The sequence below is a fragment of the Schistocerca cancellata genome, chromosome 2 (genome assembly GCF_023864275.1).
Source record: "Schistocerca cancellata isolate TAMUIC-IGC-003103 chromosome 2, iqSchCanc2.1, whole genome shotgun sequence".
In the NCBI taxonomy this organism is placed as follows: domain Eukaryota; kingdom Metazoa; phylum Arthropoda; class Insecta; order Orthoptera; family Acrididae; genus Schistocerca; species Schistocerca cancellata.
This window is the reverse complement of record NC_064627.1, coordinates 1,119,585,356-1,119,604,816: the sequence shown is the minus strand read 5'-3', so window position 1 is coordinate 1,119,604,816 and position 19,461 is coordinate 1,119,585,356. Positions and strand designations below refer to the sequence as shown.

The following is a 19,461-nucleotide window of genomic DNA, read 5'->3' as shown; positions in this document are numbered from 1 at the left end:
GTCAGAGACAGCAAAGGGCGTGGAAGAGCAGTTGAACGGAATGGACAGTGTCTCGAAAGGAGGATATAAGAAGAAGTTACAACAAAAGCAAAACGAGGATAATGGAATGTAGTCGAATTCAATCAGGTGATGCTGAGGAAATTAGATTAGGAAATGAGACACTTAAAATAGTAAAGGAGTTTTGATATCCTGGAAGCAAAATGACTGATGATGGTCGAAGTAAGGAGAATATAAAATGTGGACTGGCTATGGCAAGGAAACCGTTTCTGAAGAAGACAAATTTGTTAACATCGAGTATAGATTTAACTGTCAGGAAGTCTTTTTCTGGAAGTGTTTGTATGGAGTGTAGCCATGTATGGAAGTGAAACATGGACGATAAATAGTTTAGACAAGAAGAGAATAGAAGCTTTCAGAAAGTGGTGCTACAGAAGAATGCTGAAGATTAGATAGGTAGATCACGTAACCAATGAGAAGATACTGAATAGAATTTGGGAGAAAGGAATTTGTGGCACAATTTGACTAGAAGACGGGGTCGGTTGGTCGGACACGGTCTGACGCATCAAGCGATCACCAATTTAGTAACATGCCTCCGTCATAATCACAGGCTAAATGAAACCTTAATTCACTGCTCTAAAAATGTTCAACCTACAAGCAAGATACTGAACACACTCTGGCTGTGTTTGAGCCAATGTTCGGAGCTTATTTACGAGCTTTGGACTAGTGACACTGACGACCGTGTAGCCCGTTCACTGTCAGAAATCTAAGTCCCTAACAATGGCGTTGCTGCCATCCTTATATTTTTCTGTACCGCTGTGAAATCAGCCACCTCCTTTTTCGTAAAACTGAACCTGCTTAATTTTAAAACGCCCTTATTGACTCTCTAGCACTCGAACTGCAGGCTCATGCTTTTGTCTAAGTTTCCCTTCTCCTCCTCCCGTTACATTAATTTTCTATGGAAAGAACTACGAGGGCAGTTCAATAAGTAATGCAACACATTTTTTTCTGAAACAGGGGTTGTTTTATTCAGCATTGAAATACACCAGGTTATTCCCCAATCTTTTAGCTACACAACACTATTTTTCAACGTAATCTCCATTCAATGCTACGGCCTTACGCCACCTCGAAATGACGGCCTGTATGCCTGCACGGTACCATTCCACTGGTCGATGTCGGAGCCAACGTCGTACTGCATCAATAACTTCTTCATCATCCGCGTAGTGCCTCCCACGGATTGCGTCCTTCATTGGGCCAAACATATGGAAATCCGACGGTGCGAGGTCGGGGCTGTAGGGTGCATGAGGAAGAACAGTCCACTGAAGTTTTGTGAGCTCCTCTCGGGCGCGAAGACTTGTGTGAGGTCTTGCGTTGTCATGAAGAAGGAGAAGTTCGTTCAGATTTTTGTGCCTACGAACACGCTGAAGTCGTTTCTTCAATTTCTGAAGAGTAGCACAATACACTTCAGAGTTGATCGTTTGACCATGGGGAAGGACATCGAACAGAATAACCCCTTCAGCGTCCCAGAAGACTGTAACCGTGACTTTACCGGCTGAGGGTATGGCTTTAAACTTTTTCTTGGTAGGGGAGTGGGTGTGGCGCCACTCCATTGATTGCCGTTTTGTTTCAGGTTCGAAGTGATGAACCCATGTTTCATCGCCTGTAACAATCTTTGACAAGAAATTGTCACCCTCAGCCACATGACGAGCAAGCAATTCCGCACAGATGGTTCTCCTTTGCTCTTTATGGTGTTCGGTTAGACAACGAGGGACCCAGCGGGAACAAACCTTTGAATATCCCAACTGGTGAACAATTGTGACAGCACTACCAACAGAGATGTCAAGTTGAGCACTGTGTTGTTTGATGGTGATCCGTCGATCATCTCGAACGAGTGTGTTCGCACGCTCCGCCATTGCGGGAGTCACAGCTGTGCACGGCCGGCCCGCACGCGGGAGATCAGACAGTCTTGCTTGACCTTGCGGCGATGGTGACACACGCTTTGCCCAACGGCTCACCGTGCTTTTGACCACTGCCAGATCACCGTAGACATTCTGCAAGCGCCTATGAATATCTGAGATGCCCTGGTTTTCCGCCAAAAGAAACTCGATCACTGCCCGTTGTTTGTAACGCACATCCGTTACAGACGCCATTGTAACAGCTCCGTACAGCGCTGCCACCTGTCGCAAGTCAATGAAACTATACGAGACGAAGCGGGAATGTTTGAAAATATTCCACAAGAAATTTCCGGTTTTTTCAACCAAAATTGGCCGAGAAAAAAAATGTGTTGCATTACTTATTGAACTGCCCTCGTATTTTTCCTTGCTGGAGGGCGCTGGTACGACCAGTCCATGTTCCCCAATGTGGAGCAGTGTCCGCCAGTAGATACCCAACACGGTTCACTCCGGAAGTGTTCGGCACTGCCACCAAGCGACTGCGCCGGTTCGCTCCAGGGCCCATGTCCAGCTGAATTCTGACTGGCCCGTCTCTGTAACTTTCGCTTTGTTGAAACTCTTTAGGTAAAAATGAAGTGATCGTATGGGATTTATTGGCCGGGATATCCCTTTCGGGGCTCGGCCGTCGTATTGCAAGTCTTTTTAGTTGACGCCACTTCAGCGACCTGCATGTCAATGATGCTGATGAAGGACACACAACATCCAGACCCCTGCCGGGAATCGAACCCGGGCCCCCTTGCGTGGTAGGCGGTAACGCTACCGCTGCGCAAATGATGTAGACGTAAATTATGTTAAAAGATATACGGAAGTGTGTGTGTGACGTTCCGTCTCTGAGGATCGAATTCTGGTTGAGAGCAAATAAAAACAGAATCTGAATAAAAAATTAATTACTCCTCCCACAAATTATAAAGAAATCTGTTCTCAATCATCTGACTGCGACTTTTAAAATATCCTCTAACATCTCCTAACAACTGTTCTGCAATGCTCCTGTACCCAACAGACAACTTAACTCGTCTTGGGGCTGCAACTGCGTTATCAGCAACATGCTAATATATTTCAAAAAAAAAAGCAAGACTGAAATACATGCAGAGTGCAATGCATAGACTAATTGCAACAATTACTATCATACTTTTATACAGAACAATTGAATGATCAGGAGGGTTCTGGCCAACAACCTTAAGCGATGTGAAGAATAACGAAAGAATCAATAAAAACTTTTAATGTACTACATTCACAAAAATGATGATCTAAATGCTGACAAACTTTAAACAGATTTTCAAGTATTACACCTTGTCTATACTCAACAAACACGTTTCTGGCCAAAACAGAGAGTATTACTCTGAATGCATGCATACATAAATCTGACAAAATCGCTCCGGTGAACAGGCAACCAACAACTACGTTCAGTGAAAAGGCAAATTACCAAAACATCCTCGATTAATACCAACGTCTCCTCCGGCGCAACTGGTACGATCACGGCGTCCGACCATTTCCGATTCCCCTCGACAACTGCTCGCTGGCTACTACTCGCGATAATAATATCTCAGACTCAGAGTTTGTGTATGCACACAGCAGAATCATAGAGGTCCAACTTTCATTGTTGCTTGTACAGCAACCGCGTTTGCTTCTACAGTAATCGATTATTCTTATTTACAATGTAGAGACACTATACAGGGTGTTACAAAAAGGTACGGCCAAACTTTCACGAAACATTCCTCACACACAAATAAAGAAAAGATGTTATGTGGACATGTGTCCAGAAACGCTTAATTTCCATGTTAGAGCTCATTTTAGTTTGTTCTTCCACCTACGCTCAATGGAGCACGTTATCATGATTTCATACGGGATACTCTACCTGTGCTGCTAGAACATGTGCCTTTACAAGTACGACACAACATGTGGTTCATGCACGATGGAGCTCCTGCACATTTCAGTCGAAGTGTTCGTACGCTTCTCAACAACAGATTCGGTGACCGATGGATTGGTAGAGACGGACCAATTGCATTGCCTCCACGCTCTCCTGACCTCAACCCTCTTGACTTTCATTTATGGGGGCATTTGAAAGCTTTTGTGTACGCAACCCCGGTACCAAATGTAGAGACTCTTCGTGCTCGTATTGTGGACGGCTGTGATACAATACGCCATTCTCCAGGGCTGCATCAGCGCATCAGGGAGTCCATGCGACGGAGGGTGGGTGCATGTATCCTCGCTAACGGAGGACATTTTGAACATTTCCTGTAACAAAGTGTTTGAAGTCACGCTGGTACGTTCTGTTGCTGTGTGTTTCGATTCCATGATTAATGTGATTTGAAGAGAAGTAATAAAATGAGCTCTAACATGGAAAGTAAGCATTTCCGGACACATGTCCACATAACATATTTTCTTTCTTTGTGTGTGAGGAATGTTTCCTGAAAGTTTGGCCGTACCTTTTTGTAACACCCTGTATAGTCGCACTAAGCTCGTTCTCGTCACATGGCCACGTCTCAACTTGTTTTCAGTCATCCACTGTCCAGCGACGCGGCTCTTTGCACCAACTTTAGCGTCGCTTAGCACTGACTATATCTATATCTACATCTACGTGATTACTCTGCTATTCACAGTAAAGTGCCTGGCAGAGGTTTCAAGTTTGTAGTGAAGCTGGTTAAGTTATAAAATGCAGTACATGTGCGCGAATTAGTTTCAGTTGTGTGGATGACACCAGTGCTGCGTATAGCTGTCAGTCAATGTGCTATGGAGCTGTTATTGTTGGGACGGTGTTCATATTACCAGGAGTGTGCAGTACTGTCGACTCACCAGATCAAAGAATCTGAGTTGTTGCCCGTTATCAGACCATTGTCACAGGAGCAAGAAAATTAAAATTAATGGACTATTAGAAATATGTGGTTTATAAGGAGCTGCTAGACCATTGTGCCCCATTGTTTTTAAATCCCTACGCACATTATCGTGCTAGCTGAACTGCTGGTAGCTCGCCAGAACTCATGAGTGATTACTTACTTTGATTTCTTGTGATTTTTTGCAACCACCCTCTGCAATGCTCGACGTTCCCTTGTCTGTCAGGATATGAGCTCTGCCTGATCTTTCTTTAGCTGTCACTGTTCCCCTGCGTTTCCACTTAACAATCATATCACCAACAGTCAGCTTTGAAAACGTTTAGAATGGTTTAAATGTCCGTGCTGCGTTTGTTCCTTCGGTAGTATCCATTGACGAGTCCACGTTCGAAGTTACTGAGCTCTCCTAATAGACCACTTCTGCTCTTACAGCTTCTCTACTGAAAACAAAATACAATACTGGCCATTAAAATTGCTACACCACGAAGATGATGTGCTACAGACAAGAAATTTAACCGACAGGAAGAAGATGCTGTGATATGCAAATGATTAGCTTTTCAGAACATTCACACAAGGTTGGCGCCGGTGGCGACACCTACAACGTGCTGACATGAGGAAAGTTTGCAACCGATTTCTCATACACAAACAGCACTTGACCGGCGTTGCCTGGTGAAACGTTGTTGTGATGCCTCGTGTAAGGAGGAGAAATGCGTACCATCACGTTTCCGACTTTGATAAAGGTCGGATTGTAGCCTACCGCGAATGCGGTTTATGGTATCGCGACATTGCTGCTCGCGTTGGTCGAGATCCAATGACTGTTAGCAGAATATGGAATCGATGGGCTCAGGAGGGTAATACGAAACGCCGTGCTGGATCCCAACGGCCTCGTATCACTGCTCTTCTTCTACAATATTGCTTTAATTGTGTCAACCGGTTTTCGGCTTACAAGACCACCATCTTCAGACATTTACTGAGTATTGTCACCAAAGAAGTTACAATGTTTGCAAACAACTTTGGAAGAGAAGTAACACGTCTAGACTGACGCAGAAACATACAGTAAGTAACGTCTTTGACAGTGTGGTGTTAATGCAATGAAGAAGTAAAAAATTGAACAGTAAATAAATAAAAATGGAGTAGACAGGAAGCACTTTAACACAAAGTAGGAACAGCATGCCTACATAACAGTTTTCATTAATAAACAAAACTAATAAAATGAAATAAAATTAGTACTTCACAAGGCTACATCAGGAGGTATCATGGAGAGTGATACACAAACCAGTTGAATGAAGAAACAGTTATCAGTGTAACTACAGAATACGTAAGGCACTTAAGTAATATCAATAAGATAAACAGAAATAAATGAATGCAGGAAAATGGAGGCGTTTGAGGGAACATACAGTAAATGCTATCTTTGAGAGCGTGGAGGTACTGCACTTTAACATTACCATTATATTCAAAACTGTGGCTATGTAACAGTGTGACCAGAGGGCATTAGTGTTGTTCGTGTTTAGTATTGTTACCAGGCCTGACAGGGTATACAAGCGGCGCGAACAGCGTCAGATGTTGAGTGATCACTGTAAAGGTCACGGAGATGCCGCATACTCGTATGAGACAGCGTCATCAGCATCTAGCAGAGTTTGAAAGGGATCCCGAAGTGGGTTTCCATTTGGCCAGCTGGCTTGGTCATGCAATATCTAGTTTTGTGGCACATTCAGATGTGACATTGGCCCCTGAGTTGGACTGCATGGGAACGTAGGGATATGCACAATCGTCCTCAAGTTTCTGGTCGACCACGTCCACCCACTGCAATGGATGTTTCCAGTACTATACACCAAGCGCACGCACTTTGTCATCCTGCACCAATGGTCGGAGACTAACAGCAGCTAGACTAAAGAATTACTATCCACGCAAAGGCTGCTATTAACACCACAACACAGATGGCTGCATTTGGAGTAGTGCTGGGATTGGGATGCTTGAACTTATAACGAATGGCGTTGCATTGTCTTCAGCTATGAATCGCAGTTCTGCAATGCCTTGGATGACCATCGTCAGAGAATATGGTGGCAACCTGTTGAGAGGTTCTATTCTTGCAATATTTTGGAGAGGCACAGCACACTCTTAGGTGTGGGACTATCACAGTCGTCAACTCCATCACAGTGCCAGCTTCCAGAATATCTAGGACCAGTTCTGGGTCAAGTTGTTTCAGAAGAGGGTACAATGGCTTTATGACACCCGTCCGAAGTGAATCAGTGGATGCATCCTGGCCAGAGATGGTGCAACTTCAAGTACGTGGGTTCACAGTGCCAAGTCCTTTCTAAATTTGAGTCTATTTTGTAATCAGTGAAATACCATCACATACCTTTTTCAAACTGTCAAGTTCCATTTCGTTTTCCTCGTCCACTTCTGTATGCTCCACTTTTTTGTCAGGCAGTGTATATTGTTGACACCACCGTAATATGTCAGTTTGAGTATTTAATTTTTGTACACCCTGTATGCTCCTGAGACATGAAGGCAATTGTCATAAATTTATTTGATACATATTTTGTGTACTTCTTAAACAGGAGATAATGAAAGAGAATTCACAACAATTTTAGAATTAAAAAGAATACATGATTTTCAAGGGTGGCGATTGCAATGGACACTTGCCTTGATGAAATGTAAGTAAGCATTAGAAATAAAGTCAAACATATAAAAAAAGTCCTTTACAGGTAGTTAAAAATACTCTTATTAGACAGATACTACTTGTACCATACACCGATTATAAATTTTAAAAAATTTAAAGTGCTTTACGGGTAGTTAAAAATACTCTTATTAGACAGATATTACTTGTACCATACACCGATTATAAATTTTAAAAAATTACATGAATTGTGACAATTTTATTTGTGATGAAACTCCGAGAAACAGCTGTTGTGCGATATTAGGCAGATGAAAGCTGAACAGCCTTGCCACTTTAATTTGGTTTTCTTCATCCAGCCAGGGTTCTTACACCTCAGGCTATTTTTCAGCTCGGTCATTTCTGGCAAATGGGCTACAGTAGGTGAGTGTGGTCGCGAGAGCAATAGTCTTCGAATTTTCGGAGTAGACTCCTCATCTTCTCCTTCCCTTCAGAATGCTGTTACCTTGGCCACTTAACAAACAATCTGCAATTCTTAGTTTGAAATCAGTATACTATAGGATACTCTTCTTTGGCTCAGCTTTCCCAGATGTATGAAGTGAAAACTAGTTTTTACGGTCGACTTTCTGGTTTTGGTGCGGATCCTGTGAAAACTGATGATCCTGTCAATCAGGTCTATGTCGTCCATGTTGTAGCAGCCGGTTGTTCCTGGATGGGGAACCTGATTGTATGTCCCATCTTTGTTCGACCATCTTTTACATTGATCCATGGGCTGCTTCCCAGTTTTGGTCGAAGCAGTAATGGCTAGTTTTTACTCATACCATTTTACAATAGATACCAGTCTTCTCTTACTCTCTGGTCCACAAACACAGGTCCTTAATTTGCAAGAATCTTGTCTGCCATCAGATGGTCTGCTCTGGATATTCATGATCTCATAATTTCTCTAGAAATTGATTCTATTAACATAGTACCTACTTCGCTTACAAATAATAATAATAATAATGCGACATATTATGCAATTTAGCAACAGTCACAACAAGAACTGTACTGAAAATTAGTGAAAGTGCTCCCCGCGTATAACTATACCTCCACTAACAGTTAATTAGTTCAAAAATGTCGCACACTCAAAGTATGATCTTTTTATTGCGCAACTAAAAGGTCTTTAATGTGGCAGGTATTGCTACATCAATTGATTACGGTCACTGAAGAAAATTAACAATAATATCACTTATCTTGTATTTGCAATCCAAAGACGATCTCGCTCTGGCTTTGGCTCGTAATTAAATTGTTGTCTAGGTAGCATGACTATCGCTGTTGGTGCAAAAGGGACTCGGATGTTAATTACACCGACTTGGAAGAACTTACGAAGACAATCTTTCAGGATTAATTTGATGATTTATGTTTTTCATTTCAATGTGCTTCATACTTTTTTAAACAATGGTCACTTGGAAATAATTCTTCACACTCATTTTTCACAGAAATTCACATTTATTAAACTTTTTATACTTTTGCATGTTCAAAACATTACTGCATCATACAATTTCGCAGCCATTACTGCTCTTAATAAAACTCACAACATTTTTCATTGTCCACAACTCAGACTCATCTTTTCATTTCCAACACAAAGTCAAGACTGTTCATATTCAACACAAGGACTTGACTACTCTGTACGCTTCCACGCCAAAAGTCACAAGCCAGCCTCAAAGATAACAATAAGTACAAAGATATTCACACTAGATATTATATCGATTTCAACATCTCAAAATATCGATGTACCTACATATAAAAATGGAACCAAATTTGAATACAGTGAAAAATTTGAGACATTATGTAGAAAAATATTCATTAATCTACGATATCGAAAAATAGGGTTGGCGGGTGGTAATGGTTTTGCAAATAAAGAACCATTACACGCTGATGCCTAGGAACCAGTGTGTGAAAATGTGGCACTAAGTCCCAGCATCCATAACAGTTGACGTTATTACCAGGGGCATTCAATAAGTAATGCAACCCCTTTTTTATGAAAGCAGATTTGTTTTGTTCAAGATCCAATATACCGTATTATTCCCCACTTTTTAGGCTACAAAACCCTATTTTTCAACATAATCTTCATTCAAAGCGATGGTATTACGCCACCTTACTGGGAAGGCCTGCATGCCCCTGTGGTACCACTCTACTTGTCGACGTCGGAGCCAGTGTCTAGCTGCAGCAATAATCTCCTTATCATCCATGTACTGTCTAACGTGGAATGCATCCTTCATTGGGCCAAACAGATAGAAGTAGAGTGCGAGATCTGGGCTGTAAGGTGGATGAGGAGGAACAATAGTCCAATGTACAGGGCTATTACAAATGATTGAAGCGATTTCATAAATTCACTGTAGCTCCATTCATTGACATATGGTCACGACACACTATAGATACGTAGAAAAACTCATAAAGTTTTGTTCGGCTGAAGCCGCACTTCAGGTTTCTGCCGCCAGAGCGCTCGAGAGCGCAGTGAGACAAAATGGCGACAGGAGCCGAGAAAGCGTATGTCGTGCTTGAAATGAACTCACATCAGTCAGTCATAACAGTGCAACGACACTTCAGGACGAAGTTCAACAAAGATCCACCAACTGCTAACTCCATTCGGCGATTGTATGCGCAGTTTAAAGCTTCTGGATGCCTCTGTAAGGGGAAATCAACGGGTCGGCCTGCAGTGAGCGAAGAAACGGTTGAACACGTGTATCTGGACATGCTGGAAAATTGGCTCATGCCACAACTGGAGACCGACAGCACCGACTTCATCTTTCAACAGGATGGTGCTCCACCGCACTTCCATCATGATGTTCCGCAGTTCTTAAACAGGAGATTGGAAAACCGATGGATCGGTCGAGGTGGAGATCATGATCAGCAATTCATGTCATGGCCTCCACGCTCTCCCGACTTAACCCCATGCGATTTCTTTCTGTGGGGTTATGTGAAAGATTCAGTGTTTAAACCACCTCTACCAAGAAACGTGCCAGAACTGCGAGCTCGCATCAACGATGCTTTCGAACTCATTGATGGGGACATGCTGCGCCGAGTGTGGGAGGAACTTGATTATCGGCTTGTTGTCTGCCAAATCACCAAAGGGGCACATATCGAACATTTGTGAATGCCTAAAAAAACTTTTTGAGTTTTTATATGTGTGTGCAAAGCATTGTGAAAATATCTCAAATAATAAAGTTATTGTAGAGCTGTGAAATCGCTTCAATCATTTGTAATAACCCTGTAATTTTGTGAGCTCCTGTTGGGTGCGCAGATTGGTGCCTTGTGTTGTCATGGAGAAGGAGAAGTTCGTTTGATTTTGTGTGGCATCTCAAATGAGACTGTCTGTATCTCCCAGCACTGTGGGAGTCACAGCTGTGTGTGGCCAGCCAGTATGTGGTATCCTGCCCACTTGTGTCTTACAGGGTGTCTAGGAAGCTGTTTTCTCAGATAGCTAGACACCATACAAACAAATCATATTAGTAGAGTTTAATGCAGTAATTGAATTGATAACACTTAACTTTGTATTTACAGCGAGTTGTCGCAAGCAATTGGCGACATGCAAATAATTAATGTCCTTCAACGTATACAATTTCCGTGTAAGCAATGAATAACAGACCACACAAGTTCATAAGTCACGGCTCTTCTAGTTCGCTTCTTCCACTGTCTGGCCGCTGCTAGGCAGTGTGTCGCTTTTATTCTCTCCGTGTAGATGCCGCTCCTGTCGTGGTAGTGTCCTAGTCAGCATGCTATTGGCTGACGTCCTCTCACAGCCCCCTCTGCTGTATCGTTCCTTATCTTCGCGCCTGCACTTGTTATTACGCCGGAACACAGTACACAGAAGATCAGGCAGGTTTGTGCGACCTTGCTACAGTGATGGCAGATGCATTACTCAGTGATCCACCATGCTTTTGTTCAATATCAGGTCTCTGTAGACATTCTGCAATCTCCTATGAATACCTGCGATGCTCTGGCTTTCCGCTAAAAGCAACTCAATGACAGCAATCTGTTTGGAACATACCTCCATTAAAGACGCCATTTTGACTAGGCTATGTATAGCGCTCCCACCTATCGGAAATTTTGTAAATTGTAGGCCTTGAAGCGGGAATATTCCACGATGTCCCACAGCAAATTTCCTATATTTTTCAACAGAAACTGGCTGAGAAAGAAATACATTGTATTACTTATTGAGTGCACCTAGTATTTTGTAACTGTAAGTAAACAAACATCCAGGACTATAGAGCAAAGCCACATAAAAACACTACAGATATTGTCTACAATTGGTATATATTTCCATGAAGTAATTTTAGATAAACACACAGTAACGAAGGAGTACTCACCTGCCGAGGTAACACTTCGTAAACGAAGCTGCTACTTGGCGACAAGTGATCGTAGTGACCGTTTCTCCCGCCAGATGGCTGCACCATACTGCCAATTAAAATGGACGACAGGTATTGCGAGGGAAAACGCGGAATCATTGATAGCAGCGCTAGGTTTTGAAAAACTCGCAGCCGTGTGTGCGTATGTGCACGTGCGCGCGGTTGAGTGTGTGTGTGTGTGTGTGTGTAAGAAGCAGTACTCACCAAGGGTTGTACGCAGGATCTGAACTAGGGCGGGGGGGGGGGCAGGTCATACTTGTCTCAGGAAACAAGGACTCAAGACAAGATACAGCACTTCTTATTAAATAAAACAGTAAACCAGTGAAAAACTGCTTTTAATAAACATTTTAAATACAAGAATGCACTTGTACAAACCCAGAAACATCCAGCATTTCTTATTAAATAAAGCAGTAAACTAGTGAAAAACTGCTTTCTATAAACATTTTAAATGTAAGAATGCACTTGTTTAAAAATACAACTTCTTAATTCAGTAATGATCTTCTAGGATTTGCCTCAAATTTCTCAATTACTTTCACCTGGTCGTGAGCCATGAGATATTATTGTTATTTGTGAACTTGTTAATATATTCACATCATTTACACTCCTATGACTTTTAGTAAATGCAACACGAAGCAGACAGAATTGTAAGTCAAGCAACAGTCAATTTATGCCTGGAACGAAAGTAATTTGCTGTTGTAACACTCTCAAGATATTTCGAGTCACATTTCATTATACATTATTCGTTGAACATGTCAGTAGAGCTGTTCCAGCATAAATAGCATGAATTTGTTTATGCACCACATCGCAGTTTGTATAGAGAAGATCGAATACTAATAATCACTATTATTGCTTCACAGATTACAGATTAATAAAATAATATCCACACAAAAAATAAAATTTAGTTAAACATCGTGCCTCTTAAAAAACGCGAGTAGAGAAGTAGGTAATGTAACTAAACTCACCTTTTTTTAAAAATTTCCTGATGTCCATTTTATGGTTACAATAACTCCATGGAACAATAAAAAAATTGGTAGCTTAGTTTAAATTTACACTGCTTCACCGATGAAATACAATGCGATGTCGATACGAACCGAGCGATGACAATGGAATGGAAGCTGAAATCGTGTAATGAGGGGGGGGGGGGCAGGTTGGTTTCAACAGTAGTTCAACAGTAGCATAGCGAGGTGCCCGCTTAGACTGCGGGCAGAGCAGAGCGATGCAGAACAGTGCTGCCCGGTAGCTCCGAGTTTTGTTTCGTGCGATCGTTGGATGCGATTTCTCGCGATGGACATCGAAAGTCCCATATGTTCGTCAACATCCCGTGTTGTGGGATCAGAAAAACAAACACTGCCACGACAGAGGTCTGGTATGCCAAGCTTGGAATGAACTGTATAAGTACAAAAAATTAAAATAAATAACTACCAAAAATACACTCCTGGAAATGGAAAAAAGAACACATTGACACCGGTGTGTTAGACCCACCATACTTGCTCCGGACACTGCGAGAGGGCTGTACAAGCAATGATCACACGCACGGCACAGCGGACACACCAGGAACCGCGGTGTTGGCCGTCGAATGGCGCTAGCTGCGCAGCATTTGTGCACCGCCGCCGTCAGTGTCAGCCAGTTTGCCGTGGCATACGGAGCTCCATCGCAGTCTTTAACACTGGTAGCATGCCGCGACAGCGTGGACGTGAACCGTATGTGCAGTTGACGGACTTTGAGCGAGGGCGTATAATGGGCATGCGGGAGGCCGGGTGGACGTACCGCCGAATTGCTCAACACGTGGGGCGTGAGGTCTCCACAGTACATCGATGTTGTCGCCAGTGGTCGGCGGAAGGTGCACGTGCCCGTCGACCTGGGACCGGACCGCAGCGACGCACGGATGCACGCCAAGACCGTAGGATCCTACGCAGTGCCGTAGGGGACCGCACCGCCACTTCCCAGCAAATTAGGGACACTGTTGCTCCTGGGGTATCGGCGAGGACCATTCGCAACCGTCTCCATGAAGCTGGGCTACGGTCCCGCACACCGTTAGGCCGTCTTCCGCTCACGCCCCAACATCGTGCAGCCCGCCTCCAGTGGTGTCGCGACAGGCGTGAATGGAGGGACGAATGGAGACGTGTCGTCTTCAGCGATGAGAGTCGCTTCTGCCTTGGTGCCAATGATGGTCGTATGCGTGTTTGGCGCCGTGCAGGTGAGCGCCACAATCAGGACTGCATACGACCGAGGCACACAGGGCCAACACCCGGCGTCATGGTGTGGGGAGCGATCTCCTACACTGGCCGTACACCACTGGTGATCGTCGAAGGGACACTGAATAGTGCACGGTACATCCAAACCGTCATCGAACCCATCGTTCTACCATTCCTAGACCGGCAAGGGAACTTGCTGTTCCAACAGGACAGTGCACGTGCGCATGTATCCCGTGCCACCCAACGTGCTCTAGAAGGTGTAAGTCAACTACCCTGGCCAGCAAGATCTCCGGATCTGTCCCCCATTGAGCATGTTTGGGACTGGATGAAGCGTCGTCTCACGCGGCCTGCACGTCCAGCACGAACGCTGGTCCAACTGAGGCGCCAGGTGGAAATGGCATGGCTAGCCGTTCCACAGGACTACATCCAGCATCTCTACGATCGTCTCCATGGGAGAATAGCAGCCTGCATTGCTGCGAAAGGTGGATATACACTGTACTAGTGCCGACATTGTGCATGCTCTGTTGCCTGTGTCTATGTGCCTGTGGTTCTGTCAGTGTGATCATGTGATGTATCTGACCCCAGGAATGTGTCAATAAAGTTTCCCCTTCCTGGGACAATGAATTCACGGTGTTCTTATTTCAATTTCCAGGAGTGTACTACAGACAAGAAACGCATAAACTTTGGTATATTATCATATATGAGTTACGTACAAATTTTATCATTTTAATAAAGAAATGATAGCCCCAGTAGTTACAGTATTCAATAAACGATTCATGAGGTAAATTTTCAATAATGACATTTTACAGGTTTTGAACACCTCTCCTCCGCTCCTCATCCTTCTTGAAGCTCCACTGTTTCCTTCTGAAAGAATGCTTCAAAGCGCTGTTTTCGATTATGTCTTGGTAAAAACTCAACTGAAGGGAGATTTTGGGTCTACCTTTATCGAGTAATATGTTGTGAAAGAAGGAGGTGCACTGAATAACAACGTCTTCGCGTTCTAAAGGAGCTTTTTTTCTTTGGGAGAATATGCAACTTGCTCGTCAAAAATACGAACTTGTGTTCCACTAGCACTCTAGCCGCCGATAATTTCTTGGTAAATAATCTTTCTTCGTCACTTAGTAACAATGCAGAAAATGGACTCATTAAATTATGCAAGTGAGCAAGGGCTTCAGGCAGCCCTAATGGGGCTTTTACTGAAGTGCCCGGAGGTTTTTTCAGTGATGGCCAGTTTTGTGGAACGTTCTAAAAATTATTTTATAAATCACTTGCACTAAATGTCTCGCCATCTACTGCTTGTCATAACCTGTGAAACGGCCCCTTTGAACAATTGTACAAGACTATGCTTAAACTGACACACAGTATTTTTTAGCGCAACGCAATCTGACTTTCAGAAATGCCTACAAAGGAATGGCCCTGACTAACATTAACGTATACCTTTCACAAATCACTTACCTCACAAAAATCTTCGTTACTGAAACTACTGCAATACAGCGAGCGCCACTACTGCCAGCTAAATAAAAGATTCAAACTACGGAAGTCACTAACTACTGATAGGCATAGTTAGCAAATGAAAGATTTTAATAGAGAACAAACAATGTATTTACCTTAATAGTCATAATATATATAGCAGTTCATGACATCCAGTCTTACAAATTTCAAAACTCTGCCATCTCTCTCCCCACATCCACCACTGCTGGCGGCTCACCTCCAACTGCGCAACGCTGCGCGCTGTTCACAGCCAGCTGCCTAACACTACAATGGCAGACAACAATGCAAACTAGCCACAGACTGCACACAGCACAGCCAGTGATTTTCATATAGGGCGCTACGTAACGTTGCCAATGAGAAAACATAACCAGCCTACTTACATAAAGAAAACATAAACAGCCTACTTACATAAAGAAAACATAAAGAGCCTACTTACACCTGCACGTCAACTGCTGTTAATCTACAGTTAGCGTCAGCTGTAACTAAAAAAATTAATAGTTTAGGAGCAGAAAAGCATTTTACAATTAAATATGGTAGTAGAAACGATCTTGTTCGTTAGAAACTTCACATAGTCATGATCCCTTACTGCCTACAAGTGAATACGCTGTTCCTTGGCGACGTAACATGCCTGCGAATAACAGAGCGGATTGCTTATCGCTGAATTTATTATTTCTATAAACTTCCCTGCCGACAGTAACGTGCCGAAGACGAAAAAATTACTCCCGGATCTGCGCGAATGAGTTCGAATATCTTCTAGGGGGGGGGGGGGAGGGGGGGCAGCTGTCCCCCCCCCCTCTGTCCCTCGCTGGGTACGCCCATGGCCCTCACCTGGCGGAGGGGGGGGGCGGCAGCTGTCCCCCCCCCCCCCCTGTCCCTCGCTGGGTACGCCCATGGTACTCACCTGCCGAGGTAAGACGTCGTAAACGAAGCTGCTACTTGGCGACAAGTGATCGTAGTGACCGTTTCTCCCGCCAGATGGCTGCACCATACTGCCAATTAAAATGGACGACAGATATTGCGAGCTTCGACCATAAATACAATAGACTGGCCCTGGCGTCATTTTCGTGGCTCCAACATCTGTGGGCTAAAGTCACGTGAATGTTGGCAAAACATGGTTGTTTCGTGTTGCGCTTATGGCTGTACTCAGCGTTTTGTCGGGGGAAATGGCATTACATTTCACGTGTGTTTCTTTGATAGTGCAGATGCGTTTATTGAAATCTGCCGACGTGACTTTTATATGTTTTTCGCACTTGAAATAGAGTATCACGTAAATTAAAGTGTTGAAAGTGATGCCTGTAAAGTCAGACTCATATTAAATTTTGGAAAGTATCTGTGATAATTTGGTTACAGAAGTAAGTATAACCGTTTCTCGTTCCTGCTCATAGGGTCCCTAAACATGAAAACCGAAGGCAGCTTTGGGTACAGGCCCTGAAACGGAAAAACTTTAAGCCATCTGCACGTACGCGCCTTTTCGTATATACAAGTGAGATTATAATAAGGTAAGAGCACCTATAGTCGACACATGAAGAGAATGTTTTTCTTACTTCTAATACTATTAAATAAATGTAGGCTCCAAAATTATTTTCTGAAACATCGAAGTCTCACCTTTCATCTAAAATATCTTTTTTTTTTAACTGGTAGTTTAAACTTTTGTAAAAATAGTAGGAACTGAACCTTTGAAGTGCACCTAAAATTGATACTCTAAAATGGACCTGCTCCTAAAGTCGACAATTTTGGCACCTATAGTTGACATAATTCCCATATTCCATTTTATTTTAGAAGTGACTAGAGCTCAAAACGCGGCGAATCCAATGTTTAAAGTTTTGACACGAGGCCAATCATACTGTTTAAAAGAATTTTAACGACATTTTACTTTAATTGATAGTTTATAGTAATTTCGTCCCGCTGCCCACCAAAGGGGCGCTCGATGTACTTGTTAGATAGTATAAATGGTACTGTGAACAAATCCAGGTCAAATGTAGTTCTGACATAATTTTTCGCAAATAAAAAAGTAATTTTTGTTGGAACCGTTTGGCAGTCAATTGAGAAATGTGGGTAAAATCCGATACAAACATAGGATGGCAGACCGCTGATTTGAAATCCCGCCACGTTTTGCCAACAGTCACGTGGTTTATGTTGGAGCCACATCAGCCCTATAGCTTCTACGCAGCAAGGCCAGTCTACTAGTATCTTTGGTCGAAGATTGCGAGGGAAAACGCAGGATCTTTGATAGCGGCACTACGTTTTGAAAAACTCGCTGCAGTGTGTGCGTGTGTGTGTGTGTGTGTGTGTGTGTGTGTGTGTGCGTACATAGACGTGCGTTGCTTTGCGCAGGGGGACGCCGCTGTACGTGGGCGACTTCCTGCACCGCGTGGTGGTGGACGTCTCCGAGTCCGGCACGGAGGCGGCGTCGGCGACGGTGGCGCTGGTCACGCTCTCCGGCCGCGTCGAGGAGTTCCGCGCCGACCGGCCGTTCCTGCTGGTCATCCAGCACCGCCCCACCGGCGTCATCCTGTTCTGGGCCAGCGTCGTGCGGCCCACGCCCAACTACCCGCTCAGCAAGAGGCAGTGACGCCGCTCCCGGCGGCAGGGCCGTATCGTTCTGAGCCCAGCTGCTGGTCTCGAGTGACACTCGGCGTTTGCTCTCTGTCCAGAGATCCTACTGAACGAGCGACTTTCTCGTCTCAGTCGACTACTCGTGGCAACTGGGTCTACAGCAGCGATCCTGGCGTGTCATTCCAGTACTGTCTCACCTGTCACGAGACGACGTTTTCGTTTAGATTAGATTAGATTAGATCTACTTTCATTCCAATTGATCCGTAGTGAGAAGCTCCTCCAGGATGTAGAACATGTCAGAAAAACAACAATACATGACAAATATTTACAACTAAAACAAATAAGCTAATGTACCATTCCACAGGTCCCAAGTGGAATGATCGTCATTTTTTAATGAACACTATATGAAAGAGTCATTTTACAAATACTAATGCACTGAATTTAAAATAAAAAAGTTTTTTATTTATTTATAAGGTAATAAACGTGTAATACAACTACTATACTACTTATTTACAATGAACATTACTGCACTGAAATGGTGCAGAAGCTAGAGTGTACTTAACACACACATATTTACAATGAACACATTACTGCACTGAAATTGTACAGAAGTTATATATATATTGTAGTGGACTGGCAAGACAGCCAATCCACTAGGAGGAAGCCGAAAGTCACGCGTTTAAGCTCACGCAGGCTGGCGTGAGGTCTGGAACTGGACAAGGACGTTATAGTAGCAAAGAACGTACGTAACTACTGGAATACTTAACTTTAATTCATAATTGGTGAGCATCGCTCTTGACGGTACATGTTTTATAGCATCAATAGTAACTGATAATGGCGCCTTGCTAGGACGTAGTAAATGACGTAGCTGAAGGCTACGCTATCATCTCTGCAAATGAGAGCGTAATTTGTCAGTGAACCATCGCTAGCAAAGTCGACTGTACAACTGGGGCGAGTGCTAGGAAGTGTCTAGACCTGCCGTGTGGCGGCGCTCGGTCTGCATTCACTGATAGTGGCGACACGCGGGTCCGACGTATACTAACGGACTCCGGCCGATTTAAAGGCTACCACCTAGCAAGTGTGGTGTCTGGCGGTGACACCACATATAAAATCAGTTGGTTTTACTGAGAAATTCATCAGTGGAGTACAAGGAGTTGGCCACCAATAAATCTGTTAGGCTTCTCTTAAACTGAATTTCATTGGCTGTTAAGCTTTTTATGGCTGCTGGCGAGTTATTGAAAATGTGTGTTCCTGAATAATGCAGAACGTTTTGTACAAGACTAAGTGACTTTAAATCCTTACTTGCTTACTTACTTACTGGTCATACCGGACTCGAGAGTCCATTACGGCATCAACGTACTTTCGCCATCTGTCCCTGTCATGGGTTATTTCCTTCCATTCACCTTCAATACCTAGGCTCCTCAAATCAGCCTTCACATT

General features: G+C 43.6%; 1 protein-coding gene across 2 annotated transcripts in view; it reads left to right on the top strand.

Moving 5' to 3' along the window:
• The window catches only part of LOC126150074 (serine protease inhibitor-like), a 184,748-nt gene extending 166,227 nt beyond the window's left edge, over positions 1 to 18,521 (top strand). For both annotated transcript variants that reach the window (XM_049915851.1, XM_049915852.1), the window contains exon 5: positions 17,800 to 18,521. In XM_049915851.1, the coding sequence (XP_049771808.1) occupies positions 17,800 to 18,037 (238 nt within the window). In that variant the 3' untranslated portion in view covers positions 18,038 to 18,521. The remainder of the gene's footprint in view (positions 1 to 17,799) is intronic.
• Positions 18,522 to 19,461: the final 940 nt, after the last annotated feature.